This window comes from Malaclemys terrapin, chromosome 21 (genome assembly GCF_027887155.1).
Source record: "Malaclemys terrapin pileata isolate rMalTer1 chromosome 21, rMalTer1.hap1, whole genome shotgun sequence".
Lineage (NCBI taxonomy): Eukaryota > Metazoa > Chordata > Testudines > Emydidae > Malaclemys > Malaclemys terrapin.
In genome coordinates, this window is record NC_071525.1 from 19,071,156 (window position 1) to 19,090,850 (window position 19,695).

The 19,695-nt window shown below is 61.5% G+C and overlaps 1 protein-coding gene across 1 annotated transcript; it reads left to right on the forward strand.

Annotated features, from left to right (window-relative positions):
• Nucleotides 1-1,600: 1,600 nt before the first annotated feature.
• Nucleotides 1,601-14,550, forward strand: KCNN4 (potassium calcium-activated channel subfamily N member 4). Its single transcript, XM_054011173.1, has 9 exons — nt 1,601-3,143; nt 5,460-5,555; nt 7,581-7,990; nt 8,777-8,906; nt 8,996-9,106; nt 9,649-9,773; nt 10,891-10,960; nt 11,467-11,644; nt 12,416-14,550. Exons 1-9 carry the CDS (start codon nt 2,943-2,945, stop codon nt 12,421-12,423), a joined length of 1,329 nt encoding a protein of 442 aa, XP_053867148.1. The 5' UTR covers nt 1,601-2,942; the 3' UTR covers nt 12,424-14,550.
• The last annotated feature ends 5,145 nt before the right edge of the window (nt 14,551-19,695 follow it).

Sequence of the window (19,695 nt, forward strand, 5' to 3'; positions counted from 1 at the left end):
GGGCTGATTATACAGGGCCCCCTCGCTCGGCACTGAGATGCAGCCACCTCTGGGGTGGGGCACGAGGGCTGGTTATAGAGGGCCCCCTTGCTCGGCACTGAGATGCAGCCACCTCTGGGGTGGGACGGGGGGCTGGTTATACAGGGCCCCCTCGCCCGGTGCTGAGATGCAGCCACCTCTGGGATGGGATGCTGGGGCTATAACAGGGTTCAGAAAAGAAACTAGATCAGTTCATGGAGGATAGGTCCATCAATGGCTATTAGCCCGGATGGGCAGGGATGGTGTCCTTAGCCTCTGTTTGCCAGGAGCTGGGAATGGGCGATGGGGGATGGATCACTTGATGATTCCCTGTTCTGTTCATGCCCTCTGGGGCACCTGGCACTGGCCGCTGTCGGAAGACAGGATACTGGGATAGATGGACCCTTGGTCTCACCCAGTCTGGCTGTTCCTATGTTCTTATACAGGGACACCTCGCCCGGTGCTGAGATGCGGCTGCTTCTGGGGCAGGGCGGCTGTGTATACAGGGGAACAAATCCCTAGCCCGTCCCAGGTGTGTGTGTGGGGGAGGGGGGCGCAGGGCGGGGCGGCCGGGGAAATCAGGGATGCCACAGGATGTGCCTGTGCTGAGTCAGGGGTGGCAGCCTCCCTGGTGACTCAGAGCCCAGCGGGCCTGGGGGGGGGGCTGAGAGGGGCTGGGGGTGAGTCACCTCCTTCTTGGGGGGCACCGGCAGGGCTGGGGGGGGAGCCCAGGGCTGGGCTGGCAGGGGCTGCGAGTCAGGAGTGAGGGGCACCGGCAGGGCTGGGGGGGGAGCCCAGGGCTGGGCTGGCAGGGGCTGCGGGTCGGGAGTGAGGGGCACCGGCAGGGCTGGGGGGGGAGCCCAGGGCTGGGCTGGCAGGGGCTGCGGGTCGGGAGTGAGGGGCACCGGCAGAGCCGTGTTGGGGGGAGGAGCTCAGTCTGTAGCTTGGACGGAGCCTTTCCTTGAAAACTATCCGCCCCCCCCGCCCCAGGCTGGGGAAGGAGAGGGAGATGGGGAGGGCAGGGGGCAGATTCCAGCCCCTCCCACCTGGGCTCCAAGCCAGGTCAGTCCCTTCAGAGACCCCCACCCTGCCCATGACTCAGGAATTCACCAGCCACCTCCCCGGCTCGGACCCACCCCGAGACAGGGGGTGGGAGGGGAATCCTGGGGGGCGGGGTCTGGGATTCAGCTCCCACGCCACCCCCACCCCCAGCCCTGCCGGTGCCCCTCACTCCCGACCCGCAGCCCCTCACCCAGCCCTGGGCTCCGCCCCCGCAGCTCTGCCGGTGCCCCTCACTCCCGACCTGCAGCCCCCTGCTATCCCAGCCCTGCCCCCTCCCCCCCCAGCTCTGCCGGTGCCCCTCACTCCCGACCCGCAGCCCCCTGCTATCCCAGCCCTGCCCCCTCCCCCCCCAGCTCTGCCGGTGCCCCTCACTCCTGACCCGCAGCCCCTCACCCAGCCCTGGGCTCCTTCCCCCGCCCCTTTTCGTCCCAGGACACTTGCTGCTCCTTCAAGTCCCTCCCCTCCCCGCCAACCCTCACCCTGCCCTGCCGCACCCAGGGGCCAGATCGCGGCGGGGCAGAGAAGGGAGCGACCCAGAGCCGAACCCAGCAGCTGCCAGGTGCCCTTGCCCGGCTGGGGATCCCCCCGCTCCACCCCTCCGCCTGCCACCCTCTCCCTCTCCCTCTCCCCTCCACCTGCTGCCCTTCGCCTGCTTGTCTGGGTCTGTCACCTTCCCTCCGTACTTCTACCCTCCACCCGCCCCTGCCACCTTCCCTTTGCCCGCTGCCACCTTCCCTCCACCCGCCCCTGCCACCTTCCCTCCGTACTTCTACCCTCCACCCGCCCCTGCCACCTTCCCTTTGCCCGCTGCCACCTTCCCTCCACCCGCCCCTGCCACCTTCCCTCCGTACTTCTACCCTCCACCCGCCCCTGCCACCTTCCCTCCACCTTCCCCTGCCACCTTCCCTCCCTACTTCAACCCTCCACCCGCCTCTGACACCTTCCCTTTGCCCGCTGCCACCTTCCCTCCACCCGCCCCTGCCACCTTCCCTCCGTACTTCTACCCTCCACCCGCCCCTGCCACCTTCCCTTTGCCCGCAGTCACCTTCCCTCCACCCGCCCCTGCCACCTTCCCTCCGTACTTCTACCCTCCACCCGCCCCTGCCACCTTCCCTTTGCCCGCAGTCACCTTCCCTCCACCCGCCCCTGCCACCTTCCCTCCCTACTTCTACCCTCCACCCGCCCCTGCCACCTTCCCTCCACCCACCTCTGCCACCTTCCCTTTGCCCGCTGTCATCTTCCCTCGATCTTCCCCTGCCACCTTCCCTCCCTACTTCTACCCTCCACCCGCCCCTGCCACCTTCCCTCCACCTTCCCCTGCCACCTTCCCTCCGTACTTCTACCCCCCACCCGCCCCTGACACCTTCCCTCTGTCCTAACACCCCTTCATCTGTCTCTCTTCCACGTTCCTTCTATCTTGTTATCACTCCGTCTCTCTCTCTTCTACACTCCCTCCATTCTCTTCTCTCTCTGCCCATCTCTTCCAAATTCCCTCCTTTTCTCCATCTCACCCGCTCCCTTTGTTCCACCGTCTCTGTCTGGGGCTGTCCCGTTCCCGCGGTCCCAGCACCTCTCTGCCAGGCTGACTCGCTCGCGTGCCGTCTCTCGCCAGTCACCCCCTTCTCTCTGCCGCCCGGCCTTTCGCAGTGACTCTCACCCCCTCCTTCCTTCCTTCCTTCCTTCCTTCCTTCCCCACCCCCCTCGATTTCCCCCCTTTCTGCTCCGTGCCCCTGCCAGCCCGCCTAGGGGTTGTGCCCCCCGGTGTCACACTGGCTGCGTGCTGGTTGCTGAAGCGCCAGCGATGGGGGCCAGCCGGGGGGTCCCTCGCCCCCTGCCTGCCCGTGCCCCCCTACGTCCATGAGATGGGAGTCAAGCAGAACCCCCCCGAAGCCGCAGTCCTGCCCGTGCCGGGGGTGCCGGGCGAGAACCTGCGGCGGCTGCAGCTGCGGAAGGGGCTGCTGAAGGCCGAGGGGCAGCTGGCGGGCTGGGGCCTGGCCCTGGCACTCGGGGGGATCCTGCTGATGGTGCTGCACACGGAGCTGGCCTGGTTCGGGGGCTGCAAGGTAGGAGGGTGCCCCTCACTTCCGACCCGCAGCCCCTGCTACCCCCACCCCCAGCTCTGCCGGTGCCCCTCACTCCTGACCCGCAGCCCCCCCCTGCTATCCCACCCCAGCTCTGCCGGTGCCCCTCACTCCCGACCCGCAGCCCCCCCACTATCCCACCCCCCCGCTCTGCCGGTGCCCCTCACTCCTGACCCGCAGCCCCCCTTGCTTCCCCCACCCCCAGCTCTGCCGGTGCCCCTCACTCCCGACCCGCAGCCCCTGCTTCCCCACCCCCCACTCTGCCGGTGCCCCTCACTCCTGACCCGCAGCCCCTGCTTCCCCACCCCCAGCTCTGCCGGTGCCCCTCACTCCCGACCCGCAGCCCCCTGCTTCCCCACCCCCAGCTCTGCCGGTGCCCCTCACTCCCGACCCGCAGCCCCCCCTGCTTCCCCACCCCCAGCTCTGCTGGTGCCCCTCACTCCCGACCCGCAGCCCCCTGCTTCCCCACCCCCCGCTCTGCCGGTGCCCCTCACTCCCGACCCGCAGCCCCCTGCTTCCCCACCCCCCGCTCTGCCGGTGCCCCTCACTCCCGACCCGCAGCCCCCCCCACTATCCCACCCCCTGCTCTGCCGGTGCCCCTCACTCCCCACCCGCAGCCCCCTGCTTCCCCACCCCCAGCTCTGCCGGTGCCCCTCACTCCCGACCCGCAGCCCCTGCCAGCCCAGCCTGGATCCACCCCCCAGCTCTGCCGGTGCCCCTCACTCCAGACCCAGAGCCCCATCCCGGAACTAGCCGCCACGTGCTGGAATTTGTTGCCTGGTGGCACCAGCCCCAGGCTGCAGAAACTTAATGATTCAAATCATTTATTTAACCAGCCACCAGCCACGGGCCATTGGGGGGAGGATGCTGGGGGGGGAGTGTCAGAGTGTGGGCCTGGGAGCCCGGACTCCTGGGTTCTATCTCTAGATCTGTGAGGGGAGTGGGTTCTAGTGGGTTCGAGCAGCGGGGAGGGGCTGGGAGCCTGGACTCCTGGGTTCTCATCTTGTCCCTTGCTGTAGAACCCAGGAGTCCTGACTCCCTGCTCTGGAATCTCAGTGGGGTTTGGCAAACGGCTGGAACTCTCCAGCGGCCAATGGACCCTCCCAGCAGTTAGCCGTGGGCGCATCCTGGCTCGGTGTCTGGAACGGGCCCCTGGATCCGTTCTGGGCCCTCTCCCAGAACCCTCCCTTCTGTGGGCATGTCCGGGCGGGAACCCGGAGACGGTGCAAAAACAACCTGTACTGCAGGGAGCAGGGTGGGGGCTCTCACCTGGCAGGCAGGGCTGGTCCCGATGCCCCCGCGTGGGGCTAGGGGGCACTGTGCTGCAGGGAGCAGGTTGGAGGAGTCAGTGGGGAAACTGAGGCACGAAGCAGTGATCATTTTGATGTCTCTCTGGGCACCAGCTCCCGGTGCAGACCTTGGCCATCCCGCTCCCACTCTTGGCACCATCCAGCCCCATTTGCAAGAAGCCGCCAAGACTGGCTGCTCCGATTGTTCCCAACACAATCGCGCCCTTCAGCGGGGGTGTTGATTCTGGGCCAGTGACAGGATAAATATTGATCAGGACGGAGGAGGTGGCAGCTTCATACGGAAGGAGATCGATAAATCATTGTACAGGGAATGGGGGAGGGTGGTCTGGGGGTTAGCGCGGGGGGGCTGGGAGCCAGGACTCCTGGGTTCTATCCCTGGCTCTGGGAGGGGAGTAGGGTCTAGTGGTTAGAGCAGGGGGCTGGGAGCCAGGACTCCTGGGTTCTCTCCCTGGCTTTGGGAGGGGAGTGGGGTCTAGTGGTTAGAGCAGAGGGAGGGGCTGGGAGTCTGGACTCCGGGCTTCTTTCAGGGCTGGGTTCTGGGTTCCCTGCTCCCGCCTCTCTCCAAGCGGCCTTGCCCGCACCCTGCCCTCTTCTCTGTGGCGAATCCCCAAGTTCTTCCTGGCCTCACTCCAAACCCTCCACCTGCCCGGCAGCGCCGTGTTTGCTCAGGGTGGGGCTGCGATCTGAGCTGGGCCGGAGGCAGCCGTCTGGGACGGGGGGGGGGGGACGATCCCCACCCCCCACCCCCTTGGGGCCCGGCTGTGGTATCGGCCTTGGCTGGCGGCCGCTTTCCTGGGTCAATAACAAAGAACAATGAGATTTTGTACTGAGATCTACAGCGCCCCGGGGGGTCAAACATCCACCCTGGCTGGGGCGGGAATGGGGCTCGGGGCCTCTCCCCTCTAGGGGGCGCCGGCTCCCATCCAGCCCCAGGGCAGGGCCTGGCTGGCTCAGGGGGTTTCACTCCCATTTTCTCTCCCCCTCTCAGTGGTTTGCGTATCTGTTCCTGGTGAAATGCCTCCTCTCGCTCTCCACCGCCACCCTGCTGGCCGTCATCCTCGCCTTCCACGTCAAGGAGATCCAGGTAAGGCCCCTCCCCCCAAATGTCGGCCAGGCCAGGGTCCTAGGAACGTCCCCCCAGCTTGCCCTTAATTCCCCCCACCCCCAAGAAGGCTCCCCTTCAGTGGGTGGGGTGGGGGTACATTTGGGGTTCCCCTGTTTGGGACTGAAGCTCCCCCCAGCTGCTCTGAGCTCTTGGCTCTAAAGTAGCCACCTCCTTACCAGCTTTTCCCAAGTCAAATTGGAACCCAGGAGTCCTGGCTCCTCTTCTCGCCCCCCCCGCCCCCTAACCACTAGACATCACTCCCCTCCCAGAGCCGGGGAAAGAACCCAGGAGTCCTGCCCCATCCCCCTACCCCCCTGCTCTAACCATTAGACTCACTCCCCTCCCAGAGCCGGGGAAAGAACCCAGGAGTCCTGCCCCATCCCCCTACCCCCCTGCTCTAACCACTAGACATCACTCCCCTCCCAGAGCCGGGGAAAGAACCCAGGAGTCCTGGTTCCCAGGCCCCTCCCCGCACTCTAAGCACTAGACCCCACTCCCCTCCCAGAGCCGGGAAAAGAACCCAGGAGTCCTGCCCCATCCCCCTACCCCCCTGCTCTAACCACTAGACCCCACTCCCCTCCCAGAGCCGGGAAAAGAACCCAGGAGTCCTGACCCATCCCCCTACCTCCCTGCTCTAACCACTAGACCCCACTCCCCTCCCAGAGCCGGGGAAAGAACCCAGGAGTCCTGGCTCCCAGCCCCCACTCCAACCCCCCACACCAGTGACAGAAAACGCTCACTGACTATTTTTCCGTCGGTTGGGGGCAGATTCCATCTAATCTCCCCAGATCAGGCTGAGTTTGGGCTTTTCTAGCTGCTTCGGCTGCTGGTGGGTGACGGGGTTGTGAGTTGTGGGCTGGGTGTTTATGTCCCTGCTGCACACACACATACGCTCTCTCTCTCCCACACACACACACACACACACAAAGATACAGACACAGAGATACACACACACACACACACAGGCACACAAAGACAAACACAGAGACACAGGCACACACACACAGAGACACACACACAGAGTCACACACACGGACACACGCACACAGAGACAGACATGCACACAAAGACAAACACACAGACACGCACACACACAGACACACACACAGAAATACACACACGCACACAAACACACAGACACGCCCACGGTGTTGGAGTCCCAGCCGCCTGTGGGGCGGAAACAGGAGGTTGATCTTGCGAGGGTGGAAGTTTCCCGCCCCAGGGGAGCGAAGAGATCCCGGCTGTGAGTCACCTGCACACGCCTCTGGGCCCAGACGTAAACACACAGAGCAGGGCTCAGCCCCCCAGCAGTGGGTCACACACACACACACTCCCGCTCTCCCCGCCCCCCGCACCCCGGTCCAGCCACTCCTGGGCCCCACTAACGGGAGAGTAGCTCTGGGTCTCCCTGCCCCTGCCCTGATGGTCCCTGGGGGGCAGGGCAGTGGGGGGCTGTTACTGGCCCCCACCCGCAGCAGCTGGCTGTGGGGCTGAGCTCCCCACAGACCCCCAGGGGCCGGGGCTGGGGCCGGGAGGACGGTGGTTGCTCCATTAAACGGAGGGTCCTCCCCCAGGCAGGGGCAAATCCCAGAGAGGGCAAGAAAGATGGAGAAAGTGAAAATGGAAGAGAGAAACCGTGACAGAGAGAGAGGGGTGAAGTCAGGACTCCTGGGTTCTCTCCTCGGCTCCGGGAGAGGAATGGGGTCTGGTGGGTTAGAGCCGGGGTGGGGAGCCCGGACTCCTGGGTTCTCTCCCCGGCTCCGGGAGAGGAGTGGGGTCTGGTGGATTAGAGCCGGTGGGGAGCCCGGACTCCTGGGTTCTCTCCTCGGCTCCGGGAGAGGAGTGGGGTCTGGTGGATTAGAGCCAGTGGGGAGCCCGGACTCCTGGGTTCTCTCCCCGGCTCCGGGAGAGGAGTGGGGCCTGGTGGGTTAGAGCCGGGGGGGGGAAGCGGGGGGGGAGCCCGGACTCCTGGGTTCCATGCTCTCCCTCTCTCTCCCCCCACAGCTCTTCATGCTGGACAACTCGCTCCAGGACTGGCGCATCGCGGTGAGCGGCCCCAAACTGGGCCTGATCCTGCTGGAGCTGCTGGTCTGCGCCCTGCACCCCTTCCCCACGGGGGGCTCCCCCTGCCTGGCCCCCGAGCTGGGCCCCCCGACGTCCTTCCTGCCGGGGGCCGAGACGCTGCTGTCGCTGCTGATGTTCCTGCGGCTGTACCTGGTCCCGCGGGCCGCGCTGCTGCAGAGCCACGTCCTGGGAGACGCCTCGTACCGCACCATCGGCTCCCTCAACCAGATCCGCTTCCGGTACCCCTTCGTCCTGCGCCTGCTGGTCAACGGCCAGCCCGGCCGCGTGCTGCTGGTGCTCACCCTGGGGCTCTGGCTCACCGCCTCCTGGGTGCTGTCCGTCTGCGAGAGGTGCGGCCGGGCGCGGGGCGGCCAAGGGCCCCAGGGCAGGCTGGGAAAGCGGCCAACGTAGGCCCCGAGTGGATTGTGGGAGAGCAGGCCCGGCCCCAGGGCACAGCGGGGATGGAGGCAGCTGAGGGCCCTGGGGCATCGTGGGAAAGCAGGCAACTTTCGGCTGAGGTGCACTGTGGGAAAGTGGTCCAGGGCCGAAGTGCATTGTGGGAAAGGGGCCAACTTACGGCCCAAGTGCACCATGGGAAAGCAGGTTAATTTAGGCCCAGGTGCATCATGGGAAAGTGGCCAAAGGCCCAAGTGCATCGAAGGGAAGCAGGCTACTTAAGGCCAGGTGCATCATGGGAAAGTGGCCAAAGGCCCAGCGGCATGGTGGGAAAGCCGGCAATTGAAGGTGAATGGAAAAGGGGCCAAGCGGCCAGGTGCATTGTGGGTTGAGGGGCTCCCGCTGTAGGCCCAAGGGCATGCTGGGAAAGCAGCCAGGCAGAAGGCCCAGGGGCATTGGAGTGGAGGGATAGCTCAGTGGTTTGAGCATTGGCCTGCTAAACCCAGGGTTGTGAGTTCAATCCTTGAGGGGGCCACTTAGGGAATGGGGGGAAAAAAACTGTCTGGGGATTGGTCCTGCTTTGAGCAGGGGGTTGGACTAGATGATCTCCTGAGGTCCCTTCCAACCCTGATATTCTATGGCTCTCTCAAAATCATGAGGTTGGCCGTTGTGGGGGCGGGGGCAAGGCAGGCTCAGTGGGGGGTGTCTCTGACGCTGTCTCTCTGCCCCCCGTGCTGCAGGGAGAACGGAGCAGGGCACCTGGAGGGGACGTTCTGGCTAATCCCCATCACCTTCCTCACCATCGGCTACGGGGACGTGGTGCCAGTGACGGTGTGCGGCCGGCTGGTCTGTCTGTGGACCGGCATCATGGTAAGGGCTGTGCCCTCCCGCAGCACAGCACCCCCTAGTGCTGCCCTGGAACCCTGCCTGGCTAATCGCATTCCCTGTCTCTGCCGCAGGGCGTTGGCTGCACGGCGCTGCTGGTGGCAGTGGCAGCCGACAAACTGGAGTTCAACCGGGCGGAGAAACATGTTCACAACTTCATGATGGACATACAGTGCACCAAAGAGGTGGGGCAGAACCCAGGCGTCCGGGCCCCCAGACCCCCCTGCTCTGACCTCACTCCCCTCCCAGTGCCGGGGACGTGGCTGTTTTCCAAATGTTCTTCTGTGGATGGGGATGGGAAACGCTCCCGGTGCCTGCTGGGGGGGGGAGGAGGCAGGGCCCCCCATGCCACCCCAGCCAGGCCCTGACGCCCCCCGCCCTCCCCCCCCGGCATGGTGGGGCTTGGCTGGGCCCCCGTGGGCTGCTTGGCCTGCACAGACTGACACAGGGGTATTGTGAGAAAGTGGCCAAGCCCTGGAAATCCAGGTGCATTGTGGGACAGGGGAATAGTAAGACCTGGTGCATGGTGGGAAAATGCCCAACCCTGTGGCCCAGATGCATTGTGGGAAGTATAGGGAGCAACCTCAGAGTTCAGGTCCATTGTGCCCCCCCTCCCACCCTAAAAGCCCAGCCCATGGGCCCCAGGTGGGGGGGGGGGGTAGGGCAGGGAACTGCTAACCCAGTGCATTGTGGGAAGGATCCTGACATGACTCCGTTTCCCTCCCAGATGAGGAACTCGGCAGCGAACGTCCTACAGGCGGCTTGGCTCTTCCACAGACACAGCAAGGCCAAGGCCAGGGCCGGGCGCCGAGTCCGGACGCATCACAGGCGCTTGCTGGCGGCCATCCACAGGTGAGTGACAGTGCCCGGACGCCTGGGTCCGCTCCCGGCTTCTGGGGGTGAGGGAGGTGGGGTCTAGTGGGTTAGAACAGGGGGGCTGGGAGCCAGGACTCCTGGGTTCTCTCCCTAGCTCTGGGAGGGGACTGGGGAGCCCATGGCTGGACTAGCAGGGGGCTGCGGGTCGGGAGTGAGGGGCACCGGCTGGACCAGCAGGGGGCTGCGGGTCGGGAGTGAGGGGCACCGGCTGGACCGGCAGGGGGCTGCGGGTCGGGAGTGAGGGGCGCCGGCTGGTCTAGCAGGGGGCTGCGGGTCGGGAGTGAGGGGCGCCGGCTGGACCGGCAGGGGGCTGCGGGTCGGGAGTGAGGGGCGCCGGCTGGACCGGCAGGGGGCTGCGGGTCGGGAGTGAGGGGCGCCGGCTGGACCGGCAGGGGGCTGCGGGTCGGGAGTGAGGGGCGCCGGCTGGACCGGCAGGGGGCTGCGGGTCGGGAGTGAGGGGCGCCGGCTGGACTGGCAGGGGGCTGCGGGTCGGGAGTGAGGGGCGCCGGTTGGACTGGCAGGGGGCTGCGGGTCGGGAGTGAGGGGCGCCGGTTGGACTGGCAGGGGGCTGCGGGTCGGGAGTGAGGGGCGCCGGTTGGACTGGCAGGGGGCTGCGGGTCGGGAGTGAGGGGCGCCGGCTGGTCTAGCAGGGGGCTGCGGGTCGGGAGTGAGGGGCGCCGGCTGGACTGGCAGGGGATTGCGGGTCGGGAGTGAGGGGCGCCGGCTGGTCTAGCAGGGGGCTGCGGGTCGGGAGTGAGGGGCGCCGGCTGGACCGGCAGGGGGCTGCGGGTCGGGAGTGAGGGGCGCCGGCTGGACCGGCAGGGGGCTGCGGGTCGGGAGTGAGGGGCGCCGGCTGGACTGGCAGGGGGCTGCGGGTCGGGAGTGAGGGGCGCCGGCTGGACTGGCAGGGGGCTGCGGGTCGGGAGTGAGGGGCGCCGGCTGGACTGGCAGGGGGCTGCGGGTCGGGAGTGAGGGGCGCCGGCTGGTCTGACAGGGGGCTGCGGGTCGGGAGTGAGGGGCGCCGGCTGGACTGGCAGGGGGCTGCGGGTCGGGAGTGAGGGGCGCCGGCTCAGCTCTTTCTCCGGTTCTGCAGGTTCCGGGAGGTCCGGATTCGGCACCGGAAGCTCCGAGATCAGGTTAACGCCCTGGTGGACATGTCGAAGGTGAGTTCTGCCTGCACGTCCCAGCCTGGCTTCCCCCTCCCAGGGCCCCTAAGTAACCCAGCCCCACACAGCCCCCTGCTCGGGGACAGGAAGGTAGAAACTGCAGGGACTGAGACAGAATGGGGGGGTGGGAGCCAGGACTCCTGGGTTCTCTCCCCGGCTCTGAAAGGAGAGTGGGGTCCAGTGGGTTAGAGCAGGGGGGTAGGACTCCTGGGTTCTCTCCTGAGCTCTGGGGGGGATTGGGGTCCAGTGGTTTAGAGCAGGGGGGCAGGACTCCTGGGTTCTCTCCTGAGCTCTGGGGGGGATTGGGGTCCAGTGGTCCAGGGCGCTGTGGGTTGGGAGTGAGGGGCACCAGCTGGGCAGGCTGTGGGGTGCTGCTGCCCTCCAGGGGCTTCACGTCATCCCCCCCACCCCCCCGAGGCTCAGCCTCAGCGGGGGGGAGGGGGGCGTCTGACCCTTGGCCGCTTTCCCACGATGCCACGGGGTTTTGTCCGCTCCCTCCCCAGGTGCAGACGATTCTCTGTGACCTCAGCATTGGGCTCAGCACCTCCCAGCGGGGCCTGGAGAAGCGAATCGACGCCCTGGACCAGAAGCTGGAGGCGCTGACGCGGCTGGTGACGGCCGCCCTGGAGGCCAAACAACCGCAGGAGCCGTGGCTGCTACAGCCCCAGGACAGCCAGACAGGTGGGCATGGTGCCCCTCACTCCCGACCCGCAGCCCCCTGCTAGCCCAGCCCTGCCGGTGCCCCTCACTCCTGACCCGCAACCCCCTGCCAGCCCAGCCCTGGGCTCCCCCCCAGCCCTGCCGGTGCCCCTCACTCCTGACCCGCAGCCCCTGCCAGCCCAGCCCTGGGCTCCCCCCCAGCCTTGCCGGTGCCCCTCACTCCTGACCCGCAACCCCCTGCCAGCCCAGCCCTGGGCTCCCCCCCAGCCCTGCTGGTGCCCCTCACTCCTGACCCGCAGCCCCTGCCAGCCCAGCACTGGGCTCCCCCCCAGCCCTGCCGGTGCCCCTCACTCCCGACCTGCAGCCCCCTGCTAGCCCAGCCCTGCCGGTGCCCCTCACTCCTGACCCGCAGCCCCTGCCAGCCCAGCCCTGGGCTCCCCCCCAGCCCTGCCGGTGCCCCTCACTCCCGACCCGCAGCCCCCTGCCAGCCCAACCCTGCTGGTGCCCCTCACTCCCCACCCGCAGCCCCTGCCAGCCCAGCCCAGCCCAGCCCCCACCCCCCAGCTCTGCCGGTGCCCCTCACTCCCCACCCGCAGCCCCTGCCAGCCCAGCCCTGGGCTCCCCCCACACCAGCTGTGCCTGCGACTCCACAAGCCCCCCTTTTCCTCTCCACCCCTTAGTGTGTGGGGGGGAGGGTGGGGCTGGGGTGTGAAATTTAAAGGGCCGGGACCCTAGTTTTGGTTCCCCCTGGGGCAAGATTAACCTCTGTTTCCGTTTCTCTCTGCTCCGCAGGCCGGTGAGGAGGGGTTGACCCGGCGTTGGAGCCCAGACCCTGGTCCAGGGGGCACCTGCCCCATAGGGGCCTGCAGGAACTCAGCCCCCTGTCCCCTGACTGAAGGAGACACCACTTGAGGGGGGTGGGAATGGGTGGACAACATCGCCACCTGTTGGCCACAGACCGGAACCACAGGTTGCCTGTGCTCCCCCCAGCTCCGAAGTGCAAGGGGGACACACACACGAAGGGTCACACACGGCGCGCGCCTGCCTTGAGGGAATCCCCACTGTGGAACAATGCATGCAGTGGGCCCACGCTTTGTGGCAGGACACCCCCAGCTGTGCGTGCGAAGACCCAAGCTGCAAAAGATGGAAGGCACGTGCTTCACACCAGTAGATTTGTGATCTTGAACAGGGGTGCGAGGGACCCAGGATGTGAGCCAGGGAAGGCACACGCTTTGCACGAGGGGAGCTCTGAGTGCGAGCAGCCCTGCGTGGGACTGAGGGTCTGAGAGACAGATAGCGCATGCTCTGCACAAGAGGTACTGTGACTGGCAGCAGGCGTGTGAGGGATCCAGGATGTGAGTGAGGGAAGACACAGGCTTTGCACAAGGGGCTCTGGGATTGTGAAGGCTCCAGGGTGTGAGACACGGCAGGCCCACGCTGTGCACAAGAGCGAGCGGTGAATGTGAGCCGTTGTGAAAAGAACCAGGCTGTGAAACATGACCAGCCTGTGCTTTGCACCAGGGGCACCGTGACTGTGAACAGGCATGTGAGGGATGCCGGCTGTGAAACACGGCAGATGCATGCTTTGCACCAGGGGCTCTGGCATGCGAGGGACCCAGTGTACGAGACTTGGAAAGCACCTGCTTTGCACAAGGGGCTTTGGGATCATGAGCAGACGTGCAAGCCCGTAGAAACGTGAAATACAGAGCACATGGGTGTCATGACAGGTGGTGGCTCAGTGTGCAAGGGGGCTAAGTGTGAAAGAGAGCGGTTCCCCTCTTCAGACAAGGTTGTGCACGCTCGCACCAAGTGCCCAGGAGGCAGACCATGGAGGGCACGACCCTCACCCGGGGCAAATGGCCGTGCGTACAGCACCAGGCGCGCCCAAGGCCGGTTCTTGTCGCTGCCCAGCCTGGAGCATCACGAAATAGCCAGGGCAGGAACGGCCCCTTGAGCTTGGGGTTTAATGCAGGGGACGCCGGTGCCTTGCACATTTCAGCCAAGAGGCAAACCCGAGGCCTCAGCCCCTTGTGGGCACTAGGGCCCTCCTGGTTTCCCCTCCCGCCCCAGACTCAGGGCGTGGACCCAGGCATCCTGGACAAAGCCCCGCTCCCGTGATTCCCTTCTGCTTCCCTAAACTCCCCGCTGCAGTTTCAGTTCTCCCTCACGTGCTGTCCTAACCCCCCGGAGGTGGCTGCATCTCAGTACCAAGGGGTCCTTGTATAAAAGCCCCTGTGCCCCACCCCAGAGGTGGCTGCATCTCAGCACCAGGCAAGAGGACCTGTCTAGCCATTTGGGCTTAGAGTCGGGAACATCTCAGGCAAAAATGGGAATCGGAAGTGTGTGTGTGTGGGGGGGGGAACTGGAATCCCCTCAATTAACATGACATGACAGCCCCAGCGGGGTTAGATGGAGGGTGTGAATTACCCTGCAGAGGTGATGGTGGGCGTTTTGTGGCCATCAGCTCTTCGGGGCAGGGACCAGCTTTGGGTTGGGGTTTGTCCAGTGGCTGGTGTCCGGGTTGGGGGAGACTGAGGGACCCCCATAGTCCCCCGAATGCCCAGCTGTGCTGTTGTACAGCACCTGGCGCTGGGGCCCTGGGGTGCTGGATGCCCAGCCGTGATGCCATACAGCGCCTGGCGCGCTGGCTCCCGTCGGTCTGATGGTTACAGACACAGCTGCTGCATTGGAAATAAAAGAGCCGTTTGCCCACGTGCCCGCCTCGGCCTCTCTTCTTTACTTCTGAGTTCGGCTGCCCTGGGTCCAAAAATCTCCCTCCCATTCAGCTGCCCCCTTCCCCACACCAGCCCCCGTCACCCAAATGAACCCTGTAGATAAATCTCTGTATTAAGCATCTTCACATAACTTTCATATGACTTTGTATTATGCCTCTTCATATAACCTTGTATTAAGCTATTTTCATACAACTTTGTATCGAGTCCTTTGATATAGGAACTTTGTATCAGATCCCTATGTAGAAAAACTTCTAGAAAACTTTGTGTTAAGCCTCGGTATAATGTTATAGCCCCTAAGGATAGTTAAAGTAGAAGAAAAATGTCTTTTTTGCTAGGAGTAGAATACGATTCCCCCTCCCCACACTCCCTTAATCAATTGCTGTGTTGAATGAATGAGGTGTGAATGAGCAAGACGTGGAAGGCAGCACTTCCAGACAGCTAGTTGGAGAGGGGATGGAAGCCAGACCCAAGGACAATCAAACTTGTCAAGTGGGCTCACTAAAGAAGAGCAGACATATTGATGGCCTGGGGGCGGGGGGGGGGGGTGTTTAGAACCAAGCACCTTCTTTTGGAAACACCCTCTTTGAACAGCATTGGGACAACACCCAGAAGGAAGCAGCACAAAGGACCAGTGGACACAGATTTTGCATCCGGTACAGATTGGCATGAGAGGGAAGCTGCTATAAATGTGAGATGTCTTGCAGAGGACCCTGGGTCTTGTCAACATTGGAGCATTGATCCAGATCGGCAGAAGCCCGGCTCCACCCCTCCCCTAACTCACTCACCTGGCCAGTGAAGTTAAGGGAGCAACTCGTTGGTAACATCAACAAGACGGAGGGTGTTTGTGTGTGTGTGTGTGAGTGCATGAGTGTAATCTAGATCATATGCATATGATACAGGGTTGATTGATGCATGTATTACCAATGAATGTGGCGTTTGCCTTATTCCCCCTGAAAAGACCCTGTGCAGTACTTTAAGTACAACAACCCCACCTCCTCTGCACCCAGACTCCCCACCCCCCCCGAGCTCCAACCACTTTCACTTGGTCCCCCCTGCAGACTCCCATTGCCCCTGCACCTGGCACCTCCCTGTGCATCCAGATCCCCCACTGAGGTGCCTGCACCCAGACTGCCCCCCAGAACCCTCTTACCCTCCCCCACAGAACCCTCTTACCCCTCCCCCAGAACCCTCTTACCCCCATCTGGATCCCCCGCACTAAGTCCCTCTGCACTCGGATCCTGCTGCCGGGCTGAGCCTCCCTGCCCACATCTGGGGAGCCTGGCCCAAAAGGGGCAGGGCCCCAGGGTGGTTCTGTGGCAGGCCTGGCCCTTGTGCTGTGTCAGGGTCAGGTTCAGTCTCACTGCCAAGTCCCTGTCCCGGGGGGGTGGGGGAGGCTGCAGGGTGATCTCCCACCTCCATGCAGCCAGGGGCCTGTGCTCCCCACTGCCATGGTGGAGCTTCCACATTTATTTATTATTAAAAAAAATCATAATTTTAAAATATGATGCCCAGAATTTGCTGTAGAATTCCCTCCGGAATATGGGGCGCTGTGCAGCTGTGATGGGGGGACTGTGAAGGGGGTGCTGGACAGGAGGGGATCTGTGGGGGGGAGCTGGGCAGGGGGTATGGTGTGCAGGGTGCTGTGTAGTTGTGGTGGGATATCAGCGGGAGGGGTCTCTAGGCAGGGGGTGCTGGGCATAGGGATCTGTGGGGGAAGTCTCTGGGTGAGGGGGCGCTGGCATAAGGGCAGGGCACTGGGCCCGGGGGCAGTGTGGATGGGGCACGCTGGCAGCACAGGGCTGGGCGGGACAGTGTGCCCCTAGCACTTTGGGGGTTGTAAACAGTGCCCTTGTGCTGGGCTGAGTGGGGCCACTCCTGCTGCGCTGCGTCTCATTGCCCCTGTCAGGGCTGGATCCCCACTTTGAACTTTAGGGTACAAATGTAGGGGCCTGCATGAAAACTTCTAAGCTTAACTACCAGCTTAGCTCTGGTTCGGCTGCCACCATTTCAATGGATTCCCTCCCTGGGAAGCCTTGAAAAACCTTCACCCATTCCCTGGTGAAAACAAATCCAAACCCCTTGGATTTAAAACAAGGGGAAATTAACCATTCCCCTCCTTCCTCCCACCAACTCCTGGTGAATCAGTTCCAACCCCCCCTGGGATCTACAACAGGGAGAAATTAACCACCCCCCCTCCTTCCTCCCACCAACTCCTGGTGAATCAAGATCCAAAACCCCTTTGGATCTAAAACAAGGAAAAATCAATCAGGTTCTTAAAAAGAAGGTTTTTAATTAAAGAAAAAGGTAAAAATCATCTCTGTAAAATCAGTATGGAAATTAACCTTACAGGGTAATCAAACTTAAAGAGCTCAGAGGACTCCCCTCTAGTCTCAGGTTCAAAGTACGGCAAACAAAGATAAACACTCTAGTAAAAGGTACATTTACAAGTTGAGAAAAACAAAGGAAAACTAACACGCCTTGCCTGGCTATTTACTTACAAGTTTGAAATAGGAGAGACTTGTTTAGAAAGATGTGGAGAACCTGGATTGATGTCTGGTCCCTCTCAGTCCCGAGAGCGAACACACTCCCAACCAAAGAACACAAACAAAAGCCTTCCCCCCCCAAGATTTGAAAGTATCTTGTCCCCTTATTGGTCCTTTAGGTCAGATGCCAGCCAGGTTACCTGAGCTTCTTAACCCTTTACATGGAAAAGGATTTTGGAGTCTCTGGCCAGGAGGGATTTTTATAGTACTGTACACAGGACAGCTATTACCCTTCCCTTTATAGTTATGACACGCCCCCCAAATCACAGATAGTGTTGGATGTTCGGTTCCACACTGGCTGTGATTTCTTCCTGGAGTTCTAGGAGAAAACAGAGTTAATAAGACACATGTACCTTTAGACATACTACTGATTATATAAAAACTAACAATATGTTTCATTCCAAGAACAATTGTTAACCAGTTAACTCTGGGAAACTTTCCCGGGAGAGTGCATCAGCCACTTTGTTAGAAGCTCCCGAAATGTGTTGTATTTCAAAATCAAAATCTTGGAGAGCTAAACTCCACCGAAGAAGTTTTTTGTTATTTCCCTTGGCGGTATGAAGCCACTGTAGCGCAGCATGGTCTGTTTGTAGTTGGAAACGCTGTCCCCAAACATATGGGCGTAGCTTTTCCAGCGCGTACACAATGGCGTAGCATTCCTTTTCGCTGATTGCCCAATGGCTTTCCCTCTCAGACAGTTTCTTACTGAGAAACACGACAGGATGGAATTCTTGATCCGGTCCTTCCTGCATTAAAACTGCTCCCACGCCTCGCTCGGACGCATCTGTGGTTACTAGGAACGGTTTGTTAAAGTTTGGGGCCCTTAGCACAGGGTCAGACATGAGTGTCGCCTTAAGCTGGTTAAAGGCCTTTTGACACTCATCAGTCCACTGAACTGCATTTGGCTGTTTCTTTCTGGTTAGGTCTGTCAGCGGGGCGGCAATTTGGCTGTAGTGGGGTACAAATCGCCTATAATATCCAGCCAACCCTAAGAAGGATTGGACCTGTTTCTTAGACTTTGGAACCGGCCACTTTTGGATAGCATCCACTTTGGCCTGTATGGGATTTATAGTTCCTTGACCCACCTGGTGCCCCAGGTAAGTCACTCTGTTTTGGCCTATTTGACACTTTTTAGCCTTAACAGTTAGTCCTGCCTGCTGGATGCGCTCGAAAACTTTTTCCAGGTGCTCCATGTGCTCTGCCCATGAATCAGAAAAAATGGCCACATCATCGAGGTAGGCAACTGCAGATTCTCCCAATCCCGCTAGGAGACCATCTACAAGTCTTTGGAAGGTGGCGGGTGCATTTCGCAACCCGAAAGGGAGTACATTGAATTCATACACCCCTGCCTGGGTGACGAAGGCTGACCTTTCCTTAGCGGGTTCATCTAGTGGTACTTGCCAGTACCCCTTGGTTAAGTCTAAAGTAGAGATGAATTGGGCATGTCCCAATTTCTCCAATAGCTCATCTGTGCGTGGCATTGGATAGTTGTCAGGACGAGTTACAGCATTTAGCTTACGGTAGTCCACGCAAAAGCGTATTTCCCCATCTGGTTTGGGAACTAGAACCACTGGAGATGCCCATGCACTCTTAGAAGGGCGGATTATACCCATCTGTAGCATGTCCTGGATCTCCCTTTGTATAGCAGTTTTGGCATGAGGTGACTCCCGGTAGGGTGGGGTTCTAATAGGGTGAGCATTACCTGTGTCAATGGAGTGGTATGCCCGTTCGGTCCATCCTGGAGTGGCTGAGAAAATTGGTGCAAAGCTTGTGCACAGCTCCTTGATCTGCTGTCGCTGCAGACGTCCAAGGGTCGTGGAGAGGTTCACCTCTTCCACGCCACCATCCTTTTTTCCTTCATAGTAGACACCTTCAGGCCACTCCGCGTCATCTGTTTCTTGGGCTGTAAACTGGCAAACGTTTAATTCTCTGGAATAAAAGGGCTTAAGAGAATTAACATGGTATACCTTAGGCTTTATGTTGGAGGTGGGGGAGGCTATGAGATAGTTAACAGCTCCTAGGCGCTCCTGGACCGTGAATGGTCCTTCCCACGACGCTTCCATTTTATGGGCCTGGATTGCCTTTAAGACCATGACTTGGTCTCCTACTTTGAAGGACCGTTCTCTGGAATGATTATCATACCAGGCCTTTTGCTCTTCCTGAGCATTCTTTAGGTTTTCTTTAGCAAGGGCCAAAGAGTGTCGGAGGGTGCTTTATAGGTTGCTTACAAAGTCTAGAATGTTTGTTCCTGGAGAAGGCGTAAACCCCTCCCATTGCTGCTTCACCAACTGTAATGGCCCCTTAACCTCGCGGCCATACACAAGTTCAAATGGTGAAAACCCTAAACTGGGATGTGGTGCAGCCCTGTAGGCAAAAAGCAACTGCTGCAACACTAGGTCCCAATCATTGGAGTGTTCATTTACGAATTTATGTATCATGGCCCCCAAAGTTCCATTAAACCTCTCCACCAGGCCATTGGTTTCATGGTGGTAAGGGGTGGCAACCAAGTGATTCACCCCATGAGCTTCCCACAGGTTTTCCATGGTTCCTGCCAGGAAGTTAGTTCCCGAATCTGTAAGGATGTCGGAGGGCCAACCTACCCTGGCAAAAACAACAAGGAGTCTGGTGGCACCTTAAAGACTAACAGATTTATTTGGGCATAAGCTTTCGTGAGTTAAAACCTCACTTCTTCGGATGCATAGCAAAAATGTCTGTTAATGCCTGGCACACACTTTTAGCCCTGGTGTTGCTTAAGGGTACTGCTTCCGGCCATCGGGTAGCAAAATCCATGAAA